A 20,000-nucleotide genomic window follows, 5' to 3' on the forward strand; every position below is an offset into this window, starting at 1 on the left:
TGGTTGTTTTCAGTGATTTCCGTGGTCAGTGTGCCGAACCTCCCGTATTTACCTCCCGTTTCTGCAGCACGAAATGATTCAAATGCAATAAAAAAAAAACAAATCTTAAAAGTGATAACTTACCTTCTTCTAATGTGTCTCCAATGGCAGGTGTCTCATCTTGATTCTCTGCTTTCACGCTTAGTTTGTCTTCACTGTGGTTGTCTTCACTGTGGTCTTCATGCTGGTATTAAAAAGATAAAATATGTTGTGCACACACAATTTCTGATGCAACAAAATACCAATGTGTGTTTTTTAACTCAACCTCGGAATCCCAAGAATCTTCGTCTTCCTTCTCTAGGCCCAAAACTGTATAAATCACATTCATATTTGTCAAATATTAAATATAATGGGAGTTGCAGATTTGTATTATACAATATCATTAATAATTAGAGCTTGAACCAATATATACAATATTAAACATTTTGAATGTTTTTTATAATTTTACAAGATATTCAATTTGGTGTTTTATTAGTTGCACTAAGGTTATCAGAATTATGAAGAAATTGTGTGAATCTATAGAATATAGAAATTTCTTCAACTGTTTTTTTAAAAACTTTTTAAGAATTCAATTAATATTAAGGTTGGACGATTATGGCACAAATAATAATCACGGTTATTTTGATTGATGTACAGCTTAAGTCTCCGTTGTGGTATTTTAGGCTTCATAATGCGCCACACATTTTTAATGGGAGACAGGTCTGGACTACAGGCAGGCCAGTCTAGTACCCGCACTCTTTTACTACGAAGCCACGCTGTTGTAAAACGTGCAGAATGTGGCTTGGCATTGTCTTGCTGAAATAAGCAGGGGCGTCCATGAAAAAGACGTTGCTTGGATGGCAACATATGTTGCTCCAAAACCTGTATGTACCTTTCAGCATTAATGGTGCCTTCACAGATGTGTAAGTTACCCATGCCTTGGACACTAATACACCCCCATACCATCACAGATGCTGGCTTTTAAACTTTGCATCTATAACAATCCGGATGATTCTTTTCCTATTTGTTACGGCGGACACGACGTCCACAGTTTCCAAAAACCATTTGAAATGTGGACTCATCAGACCACAGAACACTTTGCATCAGTCCATCTTAGATGAGCTCAGGCCAAGCGAAGGTGTTGCTGATGAATGGCTTTCGCTTTACATAGTAGAGTTTTAAATTGCACTTACAGATGTAGCGACGAACTGTAGTTACTGACAGTGATTTTCTAAAGTGTTCCTGAGCCTATGTGGTGATAACCTTTACACACTGATGTCGGTTTTTGATACAATACCGCCTGAGGGATCGAAGTTCACTGACATTGCCGCTTATGTGCAGTGATTTCTCCAGATTCTCTGAACCATTTGATGATGGTGAAATCCCTAAATTCCTTGCGATAGCTTGTTGAGAAAGGTTGTTTTGAAACTATTGGACAATTTGCTCACACATTTGTTCACAAAGTGGTGACCCTTGCCCTATCCTTGTTTGTGAATGACTTGAGCATTTCATGGAAGCTGCCTTTATACCCAATCATGGCATCCACCTGTTCCCAATTAGCCTGTTCACCTGTAGGATGTTCCAAACTTTCTCAGTCTTTTTGCCACTTGTGCCAGTTTTTTTGAAACATGTTGCAGGCATCAAATTCCAAATGAGCTAATATTTGCAAAAAATAACAAAGTTTGCCAGCTCGAACGTTAAGTATTTTGTCTTTGCAGTCTTTTCAATTGAATATAGGTTGAAAAGGATTTGCAAATCATTGTATTCTGTTTTTATTTACGATTTACACAACGTGCCAACTTCACTGGTTTTGGGTTTTGTACATGTTGTCACATAATACATGTCGGAAATTCTTGTTTCCCTAAACAAATCGCAACTCCGCCAGCACTCATGCAGCCTTAGACCACGACCATCACAACACCACCGGCTATCACCACCATGCTGGACTGTAGACAAGACACAATTATCTTGCTACGCACTTGGTGTAGCCAGATATTTATACAGTAATTTCTGTGAGTTGACTTTTCAGTGTACAGTTCAACCTTGATTTACGAACTTTTAGATTGTGCCAAATATAACTGTGTGCGAAATTGCAAACCATTGTCTCTGTGTATGAACGCTTAATTTATTAATTTTGTGTCCCGCTGCCAGCCATTTTGTGCCTGCTCCTATTATAAAGACATTATCTTCATTCCACAGCACATTTTTAATTGTGATGAGAACAGACATTTCTGGAAAAATATGCCTAAGCAGACTTATTTCACAGCGAAGGATAGAACAAACTTTCGTTCAGTGGCGCCTCTTCCAAAGCACACACGCATACGCGAAGACCCTCCCTTCTTTCCCTCTATTGGCTCCTTTATTAAAATGTTCATAATTAAATGATAATAAATGATAAATGGGTTATACTTGTATAACGCTTTTCTACCTTCAAGGTACTCAAAGCGCTTTGACAGTATTTCCACATTTACCCATTCACACACACATTCACACACTGATGGCGGGAGCTGCCATGCAAGGCGCTAACCAGCAGCCATCAGAGGCAAAGGGTGAAGTGTCTTGCCCAAGGACACAACGGACGTGACTAGGAAGGTAGAAGGTGGGAATTGAACCCCAGTAACCAGCAACACTCCGATTGATGGCACAGCCACTCTACCAACTTCGCCACGCCGTCCCCAATATGTAGCAATATGGTAGTCAAAGTTTAGGATTTTTGTGATTTCAGATCGTTTGTGAGGGCACCAAAGAGACTTTGTTATGCGTGTTGGCAGAGCAGCGCATACAAAGGACAGCAGCTTGTCGTCGTCGTCATTTTGGCTTGCTAATAAAGAGATAGTTGATTCATCACCTCCTTGTTATGTATGTTTAATGTTGTTAGACAGTAATGTATAACAACCTCAAGTAAAACATGGACTAGAACCCATCATTCATATTTACATTGTTTCTTATGGAGAAATTTGCTCCACCATAAAAACTTTTACATTTTCGAACCCTGTTCAAGAACCAATTAAGTTAGAAAATTTCCAAATTTGGAAGTTTCCACTGTATAGTAAATCCTTACTGCTATCAAATCTGTACACTGACTACTGGAAAATATATAAGTTTTCTTTTGATAGTATTGGAGATGATATATTAAGATGCTTGTTGAAAGTTGGAGGCGGTACTCAATAGGGCTGTGAATCTTTGAGCACCACACGATTCAATTCGATTCTTGGGGGTAATGATTCGATTCAGAATCGATCTTTGATTTAGAACAATTCTCGATTCAAAATCAATACTTTTTTAATAACATTGGGTGCCAGTTCTATGATTAACTACATTCCTTTATAAAATAAATTAAATTTATATATTACTTAAAAGAAACGTGTTTTTGTTTGATAAAATTCTACCCAAACATTAAATAAAGTCAAATACAATTAAGGCAACAAGAGAAGTATCCAACACTTCTCTTTTCTAAAGTAAATCTGTACAGCAGATATGGGGATCTACATCAACAACATGCTTTGCCTGAGTGGCTTGACAGAACAGATTAAAAGAAATAAACATTTTTAAAAATGTATTTTTGATTTTTTTTATATCAATCAAGAGTCGTTACAAGTAAGAATCACAATTAAATAGACTTTTTTTTTTTTTTTGACACCTCTAGTTGCATGCGTTACCTTTTTTCATGTCTTTAGGAACACCTGGCGTGCCATGCTGGAGACCACTGCTTTCTTCAGACTCATCACCTGATAAATCCTCTTCTTCCTCCTGTTCTTCCTCCTCCTCCTCCCCATCCTCTTCATTGTCGCTATCCTCACTCTCAGCATCACTGGATTCCTGTGCCTGCATAGAAACATGTGCTGATGAAATAACGTAACAGGCGGTTAACGGACTGGGAAAACAATGTGAGGAAAAAGTGACGAATCCAGACACCCATAGCAGAAAAGTCCAAGGTGATAAAAGAGAAAGAAGCAGCCACACCACTACCTAATAGTCCTTAACTAGTTGTACCTGGTTGTCGACACCTTCAATGTGTCTATCGCCTGGATGCATCAAGCTCTCTACCTCATCTGGCGAGTCCAAATCAACATCGTCAATGTCTGTGTGGGGCAACGCTTCAGAAAAGACGCTCTCATGTGAATGACGACGACCAACGACGACGTCGACATCAACGGGCGGACTCTCTTCATCTATTACTTTGTTTGAGGACTCTTCTGTCTGAGGATTCGTAGCTCCATCCTCGGTGATACACTTTTCTTCTGCTGCGATGGCTATCTTTGGAAATTCGGAGGGACTTACTTCCTCCACCATTTTATCTGCTGGACTTTGAGGTCTCAAACTGCTGGGTGTAGATGGGCGTGTCCTTATTAGCAGATGCACACAGTCATTATCAGCACAGCTACTCTTGCTAGCTTGTTGGCCCTTAGAGAGTGTGTTTCCAGTATCGTTGGCATCCTCATTTTCCAGGGACTCGGTCACTTTTATATTTCCTCCAGCAGCTGGTGGACTGTCGTTTTCAGACGGAGAATCCCAATCGGAGTCTTCGTCACCCGCTGTAGGCGGTCTACTCTCGGGTGGTTTCTGTTCATTGTTGGTCGTTTTTTGTGGTGAGCTACCACCACAATTTGAACGCGATGTCTCCCTTGCGGGATCTTTTGCTGAGCCGTCAGATTCCTCTAAGGAGGAGCCCCATGACGACCTACGTTGTTCTGCTTTGAACCCTTCTTTATTTGAGCCCCCATCCTCACTATCAGAAGCCCTCGCTTCCTGAGGTACCACGTTTCTTTGACTGGCAGGTGCTAGTGCAGCGAGAACTGTCCGAACGATCTCTTCACTTGGCGTCGACTTGAATTCCCTCCCCATGCTGGCGTCCTCGTCTGAATATTTGGACTCGACTCTCACGGCCGACACGACACAATCCTGGTCGACGTCTAACGGACGCAGTGTTTGAGGACATGGTTTTACAGCTGCTGAGTTTTCCTGAGGCTCATCCGTACAAAGACAAGGATCATTGCTGTTCGTGGTTTCTAGATTGTGTACGTTCTGAGCTTTTCTTCCACCAGCACTCACTTCTGGAGGAGACGGATTTTGCCTATCTTCTATAGAAGATGAGTTCGACTGAACTGAAGCCAAACGAGAGTCATCATCCTCTTCTTCTTCTTCGTCTTCCATCTCTTCACTCTCCTCATCATCTTCCTCTTCTTCCTCCTCGTCATCTTCCTCATCTTCTTCTTCCTCAGAGCTTTCGTCTTGCGAGCTTTGGGCCTCAGATTCCGAACTGGACTGACTTTCTGAGAGCTGCTCTAATGGATGACCTTTGCTGGAAAGATGCTCTGCTTGTTTTTAAATATTTAGAAAGAGAGGTAAAAAAAAAGAGGAATGATGTCAAAGGAAAGCGATAGAAAAACAAACAGACATGTTACCTTTGAGTAGGTTGGGAGAGGGGTAGAGGTCATCTGGGAGGCTTGGGAAAGGAAAGGAAGAGGTGAGGGTTCTACTGGGGGTTTACTGCTTGCGACTCTCGGGGCGCTATTGTCACTCTCAGATTCTGAACCACTCACGGATTTGTCAAGCACTGCAAAGGCTACGAAGGTTATAAGAACAATTACAATAAAAACAACAATGAAGCTAAGGGAGGGTCACCAAGACGATTATATGGACAAGTACCTTGTCCTCGTTGGGATTCAAGCATTTTCCTGAGGTTCATCTTTGGTGGGGTCTGAAAAAAACAAGCAACTTATTTGCAATGTCAAGTTGGTAAATCGAAAATGACAGGTGCACTGATAAACTTTGACTCGACCGACCTTTTCCACTACGAGTGATTCACAGTCATCCTCAGAGGAAGCCCATTCTTCGGTGCCGCCTTTTTTGGAGATACTTAAAACCCGACAGGAACAAAGCAGTCAATCACTAATGGAGTGTAGTAGGTATTGATGAGAAAACAACAGCGTGAATTTACCGGCTTAGTGACTCAGCCTGAGAATTGTCCTCGAAATCTGAAACGATACAACAGGAACCTCTTAAAAATAAATACATACATTTTAAAAGCCCTTGCTAACGTCTTGGCTCGAATATAAGACAGTATTTAGTAGGGCTGCGAATCTTTGGGTGTCCCACAATTCGATTCAATATCGATTCTTGGGTCACGATTTGATTCAAAATCTATTTTTTTTTCAATTCAACACAATTCTCAATTCAAAAACGATTTTTTCCAGATTCAAAACGATTCTCTATTTATTCAATAAATAGGATTTCAGCAGGATCTACCCCAGTCTGCTGACATGCAAGCAGAGTAGTAGATTTTTGTAAAAAGCTTTTATAATTGTAAAGGACAATGTTTTATCAACTGATTGCAATAATGTAAATTTGTTTTAACTATTAAATGAACCAAAAATATGACTTATTTTATCTTTGTGAAAATATTGGACACAGTGTGTTGTCAAGCTTATGAGATGCAATGCAAGTGTAAGCCACTGTCACACTATTGTTCTTTTTTATTGTTTTTTTTTATATAAATGTCTAATGATAATGTCAATGAGGGATTTTTAATCACTGCTATGTTGAAATTGTTACTAATATTGATAATGTTGTTGATAATATTCATTTTTGTTTCACTACTTTTGGATTGTTCTGTGTCATGTTTGTGTGTCCTCTCAATTGCTCTGTTTATTGCTGTTCTGAGTGTTGCTGGGTCGGGTTTGGTTTTGGAATTGGATTGCATTGTTATGGTATTGCTGTGTATTATTTTGTTAGATTGATTAATTAAAAAAAATAAAAAATAATTTTAAATAAATGAAAAAAATTATCAATAAAAAAAATAGATTTTTTAAAAATGAGAATCGATTCTGAATCGCACAACGTGAGAATCGCGATTCGAATTCGAATCGATTTTTTCCCACACCCCTAGTATTTAGTGTCAAAACACGGCCAACGACATCCAAAATACTCCAGGTGAAGTGGAATAAATCCATAGAAATGACCCATGACCAAAAACACACCAACACCATTAAAAACACAAGTGACGGAGAACATGCTGCAAGTTAAAGGTGCCATATGTAGTAATGTGGCCAGAAATGGTACTGCAATCACAGTCAAAATTCTGTCGTCCCCTCCCACTCTCCATGACTGAGGTTGCCAGACACGCAGCCGAATCTGAATCCTACTCCAAGGAACTTCAAATGGCGATCGACGAGTCCTACGCTGTAGGTTTCTCTTGTTTATGCTTCTTGCAAGATGGTTTACTAAGTAATTATGCCACATTTTACTGATGTCGAATAGGCAAATATATTTGTAAAGTTACGCAGCAATATTTTAGTCGGATAGGCCTACTTTGATGGCAAGCCAAGGCCAACAGTAAAATAACCGCCACATTTCATTCAGCATAACTCCATGTTGCATCCAACTTGACACACTGCATTCTCTTCCATGTACGCACATCACCATCTTTCAGTGCAGAGTGCAATTCTATGAGACAACCCACGTTACGCATAAATCATATAGCCTACTACCATGTCAATACACAAAGTAGAAAATCATTACATGTAATGCATTATATTGTGCCAAGCAAATACCACCCCATATGTGCCTGATGCACATACAGTATCAGAAACTGCAATTAGCTGTGCTAATGTTGGAACGCATTTCCTTAGCGTATCAGCATATTGAGAACGAAATAGGCACTGACACTACCCATATCCACATAGGTTTTATTTGTCCAAAATATATTTTGCAGGCTAACGGGCATATATTTCCCCCGTTAGCCTGTATGTTGATGTGTCATTGACCAGGCTAGCATGCTAAATAAGCATTACACTAGGAGCTGAGCATGACACTAAGCATTTGTTGCAGGAACATACTAGCTTTGTTAGACAAGGTCATAGACTGTATTGGACAATATAGTTCACATACGAAATGTCCATTTCCATTTATTACGAGTAATAAGATAACCTAAATGCCTGACTTACCTATCAAAGAGGAAATTAGCAAGTTTGGCGTCAGATGAAAAAATCTTCTCCACCTTCATTCGTCTCCATCTTTCAAAGTCATCCCCGATACAAATCCTTGTTTTGTTCCTGGCTTTGTCATGAATAAGTTGCGAATCGTAACGACGCCTTTTACATTTACTAAGGTCTGACATGTTTAGTAACTTTACCAGTGGCAGTAGCTAGACGAAGAGGGAGGTGCGTAACTGGCAACCTGGATGTGACACACTCACAGACTTTTTAATTGGTCAAACGGTGGCGGGTGGGACATCGAAATTAAAACAATAACAAGATTTTGTGGCTGTAAATCTAATTTTGAAATGAGAATATCCCGGCTGAACTACCGTTATCAGTTATAAAGGTATTCAAAAGAACATGATTTATTAATGCCTTTTGACATATCAGGGCCATTTAATGATGACTTGACATGAAATGATTACATATGGCACCTTTAAAAATGTTAGTCACATGAATGCTGCATGATAGTAGAAGGTTGTGGACATAAACCGAGAAGTTGGTCAACTTTGACATCTAACTTAGACCCGGAGATGATGAGAAAGACACAAAATGACGCTCGTTTGCACCCATTTTTTTAACCATTTTCGAGGATTATGATTAATTCTTCATATAAACGGGAAGATATAAACATCCCGTCAGTCGGCAGCCCACCGAGAGCAGACATTGTACAGTAAGTGTTTGTTTTATATTAGCCTCTCATGAAGTCTTACATGATTAGTAGGACTGTGAATCTTTGGGCACCACCCGATTCGATTCTTGGGGTAACGATTCGATTCAGAATCAGTTCTCGATTTAAACCGATTCTCGACTCAAAATTAATACTTTTTTAATAACATTTGGTGCCAGTTCTATGATTAGCTACATTCTTCCATAAAATAGACAAACCGCTAATAGATATGTTTTTATAATACTTGAAAGAAAACAGGTTTTGTTTAATAAAATTCTACACAAACATTTAATAAAGTCAAATACAAATAAGGCAACAAAATAAGTATCAGATATGATCATCTGCATCAACAGTATGATTTACCTGAGTGGCTGGACAGGATGAATAAAAAAAATGTAATAAATTGTAATCGATTTTTTTTTTTTAATCGATTAAAAATCATTACAAATAAGAATAGCGATTTTTACACCCCTAATGTTTAGTAGTAGAAAAGCGAACGATATGATAGGTATGCGAAATTATTGCGCTGTTGTATGCTTAAAATGACCAAAACGCATAAATATTACATGTTATTATGAATGTGCCTGTTACTACATTCCATGTACACTTACATAATGTACATAATACCTTGATGTAGGTGTTTGGATGTTTTTAGAGCGCTTTATAGGCGGAATAAAGCCACTCGCGTTGACTCCATTGTTAGCTGACTTTTACTAACGTTTATCTACAAGTTCGAATGCATAAAAGAAAGAAATACATATGTTCTTGACTTACATAAGGATTGTGAATGACAGACACATTTCCAAAGAAAGTGACGTTCCCCTTTAAGTTCGAACTATACGCTACTTTGTATTAGAAATGGCAACAGTGGAGGATGTATGTGCATGTACAAGCCAGTCTTCCCCAAAACAAGAGGATAGAGTGTAATGGCAAAATTAATATTTCAGTAATCGCTTGTCTAAAATTAAGAGTTTGTGTGTGTTGCTTTGTCGTCATTACACTGGTCTGTTTTTTGTCCTAAGTTAAGACACTTTTATGACACACTGATGCATTTTTGGAGTCTCCTAGAGACGACTCCAAACCCCCCCTCCGTGAATAGGACAAAGACTGCTCCAATGTTGGTTGATCACTAAATTATGAAGCGTTTGTCTTTACAGTCACGTCTCTCTCCAAATGGGTTTCTTCTAGGATTGATGCTGTTAACTCCCTAACCCACTGTTTAACCAAAACATTCCTTGTTTTTGCTAATATCACAATCAGATCAAATGTGTTTTGCGCTTCTCTGTCCCCTCCCATGAGGCAGGATATTTTGCCCCAAGCCTTCCTCTCATCAAAAGCTATAAGGTTGTGGAAGAGTTACTTGTCTCTCTCTCTTGATCTCCCTTGCTCTTCTTTCTGCAGCAGCGAAAACCCGTTCTTCGTTGTATTCTGATGTTATTTGAGTACTCAAAAAAATACTTGAAAATATCTTAGTTTTTCTCAGGACAATTCTTTGTTGAATATGAAAAATTCCAAAACAATCGTCGGACTACAATGGCGGACTTGTGCAAAGCACTTTGGGTCCATTTTTAGCATATATGGATAATCCGCTGACGTCATGGGTTGTGCAAATTCCAAACAGTTTGTTTGGCGGAGGTACGTAGGAAGGCAAGATTGTTTTATAAATATCTCCGCAATGCCTCCATGGTTTGATTGCACATTTTAAGGACTTATGCAGATCCCAAATGCACAAAAGCAGGTAACAACAGGTAAGAAAAGTTGGCTTTGCAAAATAGGACACCTTTAAAAGCCATTTTAGACCAGTGGTCCCCAACCACTGGTCCGTGACGCATTTGCTACCGGGCCACACAGAAACATTAATTAATTTATAAACTACCACATTTTCTCCGATTTAACTTTGGCCTGTCCCACTAAACACACTAATAAGCTTGTTAATAGATGTATATTACAACTCTTTTGTTAAAGTACATGGGACAATGCACATTAATGGACATATAAAATGTTAATGTTCCAGATTCTAGCCAAAGGCTCATTTTTTTGCTGTTTTTATCTGCCACACGTGGAAAGCCGGGTGGAAAAAAGTCCGGGGAACCTTGTTTTAGACTGCCAACCAAGTTGAAATGTTAATTGTATATGAAAAAAACTTTTTTGCACCCTTCATGCTTTCAATTGGAGAACTAATCAGATGAATACTTAGGTTTTATTGTATTTGAGTACAGTAAAATAAGACCTCACCATCTTTGTCCGTGGCTGGTCCTCCTACAGAGAGCCCAGTGTTGAGGCCTCGGGAAGGATTGCCCCCCTCTGCTTTAGTCTTCTTTTTACTTGGACCTGGGTGAGACAGGGAGGCCGCCTGGTTCCTTTTGGCATAGTGCTCGGCAATGAGGAGGGCACAACTACAATGACACCGGCCATGTTCTGAGCTTTCATGCGTGACAGTAGAATTGAGTTTTAGCTAAAGGAGAAAAGCTTACGGATGATGGCTTTCCATCGCTGCGTAGTCCTCGGCTAATTGTCCTTTGCTATCCTCAAGTGTAATATCTGCGTCGAACTGCAGCAGCAATCGCACCATGCTGATTTGTCCATTGCCAGCTGCGATCATTAATGGTGACCTGAGAGTTTAGTGACACAAACAAGCCATTTTACAATTTACGCTTTTTAAATATAGAGGTAGTGTGTCGCTGTTTCGTCGCCACCTTTGGTCTTTGTCAAAAGTATTGACATCAGCGCCTTTCTTCAGCAGAAACTCCGCCACATCAAGGTGGTCTTCTTGGACTGACAGCGTCAGGGGTGAAAGGCCCTCCTTAAAAGTGAGATTACATGAAAAAAAACAGACTCAAAATGACACTTGTGTTAATCAATGGTAAAGCGTCAAATCGTTGTGCAAGACACTTCACCCTTGCTCCTGATGGGTCATGGTTAGCACCTTGCATGGCAGCTCCCGCCATCAGTGTGTGAATATGTGTATGAATGGGTGAATGTGGAAATTGTGTCAAAGCGCTTTGTAGTACCTTTGTATCACCTCAACAGTATGGCAGCTTTTGGATTTAAAAAAAACGGACCCTAGTCAGACCAATGTGGTCTATAAATGATGCAAGGCGCTCTTCAACCACAAGTCCGCTATACTGCACCACCTTAGCCGCACTCACCCTTTAGAGCACAGCTGTTACTTCCTGGCACTAAACCTTTGGAAAATAGATTTCTCTGTGTTTACATTTTCACACTTTGCACTATTTTGTTATACTTTATTAAGCATTTCTTACATATTCCTTATTTTGCACCTTCATTTTAAGAGGTTATTGTTCAGTGTTCAATGTGATTTTACAATTTTGTTTACATTGAGTGTTTTCCATGCTCGTGTTGACATTTCCTCTCTTGAAAGCCGAGGGGATTGTAATTATAGAAAGGTTAACATTTTAAATAAAAATGTTGACATTCAATAAATTTTTGTCTTTGTCTTTATTTTCTATAGGTCATAAAAAAATTCTATAATTATCAATAAAAAATTAAAAACACCAAGCCATATGCATTGACATAAATGCTGCTAAAATTTGCCTTTTTAAATTTGACTGTATTGATCCCAGAGTGTGCAAGTGTACCTAATGTTGTGACTGGTGAATCTATATAATTTTTATGAAGTTTTTAACCGTGTCTGAAAAATAATATAGAGCTAACGTTTGTCTTCAAGATGTATTTAACAGTGTGCCTTTTCAAAAGATAAATTCTGATATTTTTGGAGATGGCGGGGCGTGGAGTATATGCCTCGTCAAGCAAACAGCTTGCAGACATACGCAGAAAGTGGGTTATAAATGTGACTGTGGACCAAAATTATCCAAAGCATATCAAATCCATATGATCAAGACCAAAAGAAAGCGTAGACTAAAATCCTCACAGGTCCCCTTTAAGGAAAAAGAGCAAAGAATCTCTGAGAGAAATCACCTTATTGTGGACGTTGATGTCAGCGTCATGCTTCTGGAGGATATCAACAATGGAGATGGAGGGGATGCTTGATGCTAAATGTAAAGCTGTGTTGCCATTCATGTCCACCAGGTTGGGCTCAGCATGGTTTTCCAGCAGGACGTTCACAATGACATCATGCTGCCCTTGCACTGCCTGTTAAAATGAAGCAGAATTGACCCACATTTAGTAGGATGCCGCCATGTATGATCATCAAAATGCATATTATGTTAAATTGTATAAAATGCAGAATTACCTTCATTAAGGGAGTTCTGTTTTGATTGTCACATAAATTGAGCTTGGCTTTTTTCTCCACAAGGAATTTTACCACCTCGTAATTTCCATTGGCACACGCAATGTGTAGTGCTGTCCTGTAACAGAAAATTCGACTAATTTTATATGCAAGATTATTTAAATCCAGCACCCTAAATCATACACTTATAATTGTTCATGTAATAGCCACACAATTGACAATGTATCTGAATTTATTTACATCAAATCATGCTGAGAAATTTCAATGAATACATTTGTGAGCAAAATTTGCGTTTTAAAATTCAGTGTAAAAAAAATTCAATGCAGAAAACTTTATTCCAGAAAAATGGAAATTGTGATGTATCATATTGTTCGAAATAAATTTAAACCATAACCCTATTTGTTGCTTTAAAACTCACCACCTTTTATGGTATAGTAGCTTACCACCATCACTTTTTCCTGCTTTGTCACGTGACTTCAAACTTGATCCCTGCTTGGCTGGCTCTGAGACAGGATCGATTGCTTCAGTCTTAATTTAAATGAGTTTTGAGTTTTGAAGCAACAAATATTCATGCACTGAATTTTTTACACTAAATGTTTATTCACAGAAATTTAACAAACTGAATAATCGAACACATTTTTCACAGAGATGTGTATTCAATAAAAATGTCAGTATAATTTGATGTAAAAAAAATAATTTCACAAATTTTTTTTTTTTTTAATTCACAAAATATAAAACATTAATTTCACAAAAATCAAAAGCAAAAAGTTTAGTGTCCAAACAAAGCTTTTGTAATAAAGACACAAATGAACCTCCATATATTTAACTGCTAACATCAGACCTGCATGCAAGTTTACTTGAGTAATATTTTGCTGAGGTGGGCGACGCTGCCGATTTTGGTATCAATGTGATACCAAGTAAAGACACAGGAATAATTGTTGATAATACTTTAATTATTTTTCAATTGAAAACTATTTCTAGATCAGTGAATAATTTTAATCAGAATTTTAAAAAAATTAAGATGTTAAGGAAACAAAACAGTTTTTGTGAACCACAATGCAAATAACTAAATGTTTTTGTGGCAGAAACATGGAAGAAAACTTGAATATGGATATCATCACACTTAGAATTGGTCTGATACAGATACTACTCTTGGTATCGATGCTATATCTAGATCTGGCTTTCTTGATTGCACAGCAGATTGCTAAAAAAACAGCAGAGCACTGTCATATAGAGGACCTTTGACAATCATTTGTTGCCAGTAGGTCCTTTACAGCACATGTTCCTGTCACGTATGTAGATTGTAGAGGATCTTTGACTAGCATGTGTTGTCCTGAACAACAGCAGAAGGCTATCTTGTCATACACTGTAGAGGATCTTTAGCAATCATTTTTGGCAGTAGGTCCTTAATAACAGCATATACCGTCTGTATTATATAGGATCTTTGACTAGCATTTTTGGTAATATGTCCTTAATAACAGCAGAGCGCTCGACATAGAGGATTTTGACTAGCATTTGTTGCAATAGGTCCTTAATAACAGTAGAGCGTCCTTGTCATATAGAGGATTGTTGGCAATCATTTATTGACAGTAAGTCCTAAACGGATACAGTCTGTTATATAGAGGATCTTTGACTAGCATTTTTGGCAATAGGTCCTTAATAACAGTAGAGCGTCCTTGTCATATAGAGGATCGTTGGCAATCATTTATTGGCAGTAGGTCCTTAACGGATACAGTCTGTCATATAGAGGATCTTTGACTAGAATTTTTGGCAATATGTCCTTAATAACAGCAGAGCGCTCAGCATAGAGAGGATTTTGACTAGCATTTGTTGCAATAGGTCATTTATAACAGTAGAGCGTTGTCATATAAAGGATTGTTGGCAATCATTTATTGGCTGTAGGTCCTTAACATATACTATCTGTTATATAGAGGATCTTTGACTAACATGTTTTGGAAACAGGTCCTTCTTAACAGCAGAGCGCTCGACATATAGAGGATATTTGACTGAGTACAGGGTTTCCCCTACATCTACTTGCTACGCCACGGCAAAATAAAAGCCACCACACCTTAAAAATTAGTTGGTTTGTTTTTACGCGAAAACCGTAACACAACATAAACACAACAGAACAAATACCCAGAACCCCTTGCAGCACTAACTCTTCCGGGACGCTACAATATACACCCCTCCCCCCCGGTAACCCCTACCCACCACCCCTACCTCAACCCGCCCACCTCAACCTCCTCATGCTCTCTCAGGGAGAGCATGGCCCAAATTCCAAGCTGCTGTTTTGAGGCATGTTAAAAAAAAATAATGCACTTTGTGACTTCAATAATAAATATGGCAGTGCCATGTTGGCATTTTTTTCCAAAAAAATGAGTTGATTTATTTTGGAAAACCTTGTTACGTTGTTTAATGCATCCAGCGGGGCATCACAACAAAATTAGGCATAATAATGTGTTAATTCCACGATTGTATATATCGGTATCGGTAATTAAGAGTTGGACAATATCGGAATATCGGCAAAAAAGCCATTATCGGACATCTCTAATTATAACATATATTTGTTTTTAAATGTACATTTACATTTTTAAAGCAAACATATGCATCATGGCAGATTATGCAAATTGTGTCATGTTGACCACGCCCCCACCGCCACAGGTATGTTGGCCATCTGGGGGGAGTCCTGGGGTACAAGACTTAATTTATACAAAATAAGAATAAATGTGAACAATTCAGATGGATATGATATAGGTTGAATTGAAAAAGCGACTTACCTATTCTGCTTATCGACCTGATTGACATCATTGTTTTTGACAAGATGCTCCAGCTTGGACACATCTCCCTTCCAGGCAGCCTTGTGCAACTTTCCCAGGTCCTTTTCTTTCACTTCGTAGCCGACAGGGAGAACATTCCCTCGGTCGGGAGTTCCCGATGGGGACTGTTTCCTCTTGGAAAAGCTGAATAATTTCTTCATGGCGCCAACCCAATGCACCGCTACTTAATCGCTCTCCTATCCCTGACAAAATAAGGCGTCCAAAGCGGATTACCTCGGAGGAAAATGTCCCCGGTGGAAGACATGTTGTGGCGACGCCAAATAGTCACGCCGATTAATTTTCAGCCACTTTAGCGTCCACGGAAGGTATAAATGTTGTGTGTTTGTATGGAATGTTCCATATGGACCTAGGAGACCGCCACAAGCGTCGTCTTAGCGATGGAAAGGCTGGGGCGCATGCGCAAATCTGCGCCGTCTTCTTCAACGGGATGTCCAGGTTTTTGGTGCGACAGCGCCACCCTGTGTTCTGGAATGTGTTACCCGTTATCAACACCGTCTAATAAATGGGTTATTATACTTGTATAGCCCTTTTCTACCTTCAAGGTACTCAAAGCACTTTGAAACTATTTCCACATTCACCCATTCACACACACATTCACACACTGATGGCGGGAGCTGCCATGCAAGGCCCTAACCACGACCCATCAGGAGCAAGGGTGAAGTGTCTTGCTTGTGTCAGCTTTGTGATATAGATCAGTGGTTCTCAACCTTTTTTCAGTGATGTACCCCCTGTGAACATTTTTTTTAATTCAAGTACCATCTAATCAGAGCAAAGCATTTTTGGTTGAAAAAAAGAGATAAAGAAGTAAAATACAGCACTATGTCATCAGTTTCTGATCTATTAAATTGTATAACAGTGCAAAATATTGCTCATTTGTAGTGGTCTTTGTTGAACTATTTGGAAAAAAAGATATACAAATAACTAAAAACTTGTTGAAAAATAAACAAGTGATTCAATTATAAATAAAGATTTCTACACATAGAAGTAATCATCAACTTAAAGCGCCCTCTTTGGGGATTGTAATAAAGATCCATCTGGATTCATGAACTTAATTCTAAACATTTCTTCACAAAAAAAGAGATCTTTAACATCAATATGTATGGAACATGTCCAAAAAAAATCTAGCTGTCAACATTGATTATTGCATTGTTGCATTTCTTTTCACAGTTCTTTTTGACAGACATTTTAGTGAGGGCCAAACCATCATGGCATGGGGGAAACTCTGGGTTTATGGTAATGAATGGAATAGCCTACTTGATTTGATGTTCAGTTTATGAACTTACATTCATATTTTGTTGAAGTATTATTCAATAAATATATTTATAAAGGATTTTTGAATTGTTGCTATTTTTAGAATATTTTTTTAAAAATCTCACATACCCCTTGGCATACCTTCAAGTACCCCAAGGGGTACGCGTACCCCCATTTGAGAACCACTGTTATAGATGAACAAGTAGGTTACTATTAATAATCAGTACAAAAAAAACATATATTTCACATTGCATTACAAATATTTGCTCTTTTTTCTTACATTTTACTTTTGTTTTTTTCCAACAATATGTTGTGGGCCTTTTCTTGTAAGAATATAAAAACATATTTATGAATTATGATTGTGTAACTGCACAACCTAGTGCCACAAATGCTTGAACAAATCACCTTAAAAAATGCCTGTATGTTGCAATAATATTTTGCAGCTACAATTGAACATTTTTGCATTTTTCTCTTGTCCCATCGCGCACGCTCTCAAAGGGTCTCAGCTCGGTATTCCGAGCCCATTGTCTGCACGACATGATACTTATACGTACACACTCGCATATAATTTGGCGGAGTGGGTCATTACCTCGGAAACAGAAGCCAAGCCATTCAGGAGAGCGCTTACAGCTAGGTGTGTCTGCGCCCACTGTTGCCCCGGCCTGAAAGGCGGTAGTTTTGCAGGTCTCACGTGGAACGGTGCAGGATCGGATGACCTCCCAACCTGTGGTGTTTGTTGCCTGGAGGCCTCCTCCTCACATCAAAAGGCAAAAGAGTTTGTTGCGGCTGGAGGTGTGTGTAAGCCATTCATTAGAAACAACACACAAAATAAATGAATGACAAATACCAAATTTATACCGTATTTTCCCGGCTATAGAGCACACCGACCGGTATTTAAGCCGTACCCACCAAATTTGAGAAGAAATACATATTTTTACATATATTAGCCTGACCAAACTATAAGCCGCCAATATATACCGGTATGAAATATTTTGTAACTATTTATTTACATACCTTAATTGTTTCCAAACAGTGCCTGTCACAAGGCAGTAAAACGGCCGATCAAGCAAAACAGAAGTCATCGTCATGGACCCACTAGCTGCGGAAGCTAGCTCGCCGATCAGCCAAACAGACTCAATAACTCCACGGTGACGTTTTGGCGAAGTTACAAAACTGAAAAAATACAAAAAGAATGCCACTTTAAATTAACTAACACAGACACTCATAAACGTGCTAACACCCTAGCTCATGCTAACGGCGTTGGTGTTATTACATTACGATAGCACGTAGAAATATGCATGAAAACACTCCAACCCACACGGCACAGTTTAGTAAGTATGAATTGTTTTAGTTACATTGTAAAACCTACAAACGTTGCTTGAAGTGATGAATGAAGAGTCCGTTCAAGCAGAAACGCTATGGACGGTTATACATCCGGTTCAAGGCACGAAACAGGAAGTACATGTTGCAAAAGATGGTGCCATGGCACAAACAATAACATACCTTTTCAGTGTCCCTGTCGATGTAATATAAAAAACATGACTTACATGCCATTGCAAGTATGTATTTTTTTAAATCTAATTTCATTTTAACAGAAGTCAAGGAATCCTAACCTACTCAGTGGCCTAGTAACCTACTCAGTGGCCTAGTGGTTAGAGCAGTGGTTCTTAACCTTGTTTGAGGTACCGAACCCCATTAGTTTCATATGCACATTCACCGAACACTTCTTTAGTGAAAAATAAAATGTTTTTTTTTCAAATTCAAGACAAAGTTATATATTTTTGGTAACACTTTAGTATGGGGAACATATTCTAAGTAACAAATGCTTAATATAGAGTTATTTGGTTAGGGTTAGGGTCAGGGTTAGAGGGTTAGGGTTATAATAAGGCTATGCCGAATAAGGCATTAATAAGTACTTAATAATGACTGGTTAAGAGCCAATATGTTACTAATTTGCATGTTAATAGGCAACTAATTAATGGTGAGTTATGTTCCCCATACTAAAGTGTTACCATGTTTTTTTACTGGTGCACAAAATGAACCGTGCATGAACATCACCTTGTTCAAAGAACAAAACCAACGCAGTGTCTAAACCAGGGGTCGGGAACCTTTTTGGCTCAGAGAGCCATGAAAGCCAAATATTTTAAAATATATTTCCGTGAGAGCCATATAATATATTTTTTTAACACTGAATACAACTAAATGCATGCATTTTTAAGTAAGACCAACATTTTTAGAGTATAATAAGTCTCTCATTCTTTTTAATAACATTGTTATTCTGAAGCTAACCAATAATAAATAAAATACTTCTTACCATTAATGCGACTTCTTGAACAGGTGCGGTAGAAAACGGATGGATGGATTGCAATGCATGAAAATGTTTTATATTTTGAACTTTATTTTTAACACTGTGATTACCAGCGGAATTATTCAGTACTTATCCTGTTAAGTAATGTCAGCTAAGATTTATCTGAGAGCCAGATGCAGTCATCAAAAGAGCCACAGGTTCCCTACCCCTGGTCTAAACTCACAACAAATTACACACCTGCAAATCAGTCTGACTTCTGCTGTTGCCGTATCTGTAATACGCCGATAGGAAGAAGTTTTTATATACACGATGAGTCTGTGTGTTTTGACCTCCGCCGAACCCCTGAGGCCGACTCACCGAACCCCTAGGGTTCGATCGAACCCAGGTTAAGAACCACTGGGTTAGAGTGTCCGCCTTGAGATCGGTAGGTTGTGAGCTCAAACCCCGGCCGAGTCATACCAAGGACTAAAAAAATGGGACCCATTACCTCACTGCTTGGCACTCAGCATCAAGGGTTGGAATTGGGGGTTAAATCACCTCGTGTGTTTGTGACAATAGGATAGGTCTTTATTGTCATTCATTGGTACTTTAACTTGAACTTTTTAACAAATGGCATTGAGGTTGTTCACACATTGGCCACGAGAGGGAGCCATATCCCCATGCGCTAATCCTACTGTTCCCATCGCAGTGACGATGACTAAATATGCAAATCAAGTTGATTTAAACG

The 20,000-nt window shown here is 38.8% G+C and overlaps 2 protein-coding genes across 8 annotated transcripts in view; one reads left to right on the forward strand and one right to left on the reverse strand.

The window, feature by feature from the left end:
- Positions 1 to 16,114, reverse strand: part of si:ch211-272n13.3 (ankyrin repeat domain-containing protein 26) — a 65,381-nt gene extending 49,267 nt beyond the window's left edge. For 3 of the 6 annotated variants that reach the window (XM_062042769.1, XM_062042768.1, XM_062042767.1), the window contains exons 1-13: positions 15,655 to 16,114; positions 12,881 to 12,995; positions 12,607 to 12,780; positions 11,364 to 11,470; positions 11,142 to 11,279; positions 10,903 to 11,063; positions 5,960 to 5,996; positions 5,805 to 5,877; positions 5,668 to 5,719; positions 4,012 to 5,333; positions 3,678 to 3,843; positions 305 to 348; positions 124 to 223 (exon numbers count right to left, since the gene is read on the reverse strand). In XM_062042769.1, coding sequence (XP_061898753.1) covers positions 124 to 223; positions 305 to 348; positions 3,678 to 3,843; positions 4,012 to 5,333; positions 5,668 to 5,719; positions 5,805 to 5,877; positions 5,960 to 5,996; positions 10,903 to 11,063; positions 11,142 to 11,279; positions 11,364 to 11,470; positions 12,607 to 12,780; positions 12,881 to 12,995; positions 15,655 to 15,854 — 2,689 coding nt within the window. In that variant the 5' untranslated portion in view covers positions 15,855 to 16,114. Of the gene's footprint in view, positions 1 to 123; positions 224 to 304; positions 349 to 3,677; positions 3,844 to 4,011; positions 5,334 to 5,423; positions 5,585 to 5,667; positions 5,720 to 5,804; positions 5,878 to 5,959; positions 5,997 to 10,902; positions 11,064 to 11,141; positions 11,280 to 11,363; positions 11,471 to 12,606; positions 12,781 to 12,880; positions 12,996 to 15,654 lie in introns of all 6 variants that reach the window. The other 3 variants (XM_062042772.1, XM_062042771.1, XM_062042770.1) reach the window with 3 other exon arrangements.
- The window catches only part of LOC133646886 (cyclin-dependent kinase inhibitor 1B-like), a 74,208-nt gene that overhangs the window by 43,803 nt on the left and 10,405 nt on the right, over positions 1 to 20,000 (forward strand). Inside the window, exon 1 of one of the 2 annotated variants that reach the window (XM_062042776.1) lies at positions 17,681 to 17,757. The exons of the other annotated variant lie outside the window; for it this stretch is intronic. The gene's annotated coding sequence lies outside the window, so the exon portion shown is untranslated. Of the gene's footprint in view, positions 1 to 17,680; positions 17,758 to 20,000 lie in introns of those variants that run through there. 2 annotated transcript variants of the gene reach the window in all.

The sequence above is a fragment of the Entelurus aequoreus genome, linkage group LG03 (assembly GCF_033978785.1).
Source record: "Entelurus aequoreus isolate RoL-2023_Sb linkage group LG03, RoL_Eaeq_v1.1, whole genome shotgun sequence".
In the NCBI taxonomy this organism is placed as follows: Eukaryota; Metazoa; Chordata; class Actinopteri; order Syngnathiformes; family Syngnathidae; genus Entelurus; species Entelurus aequoreus.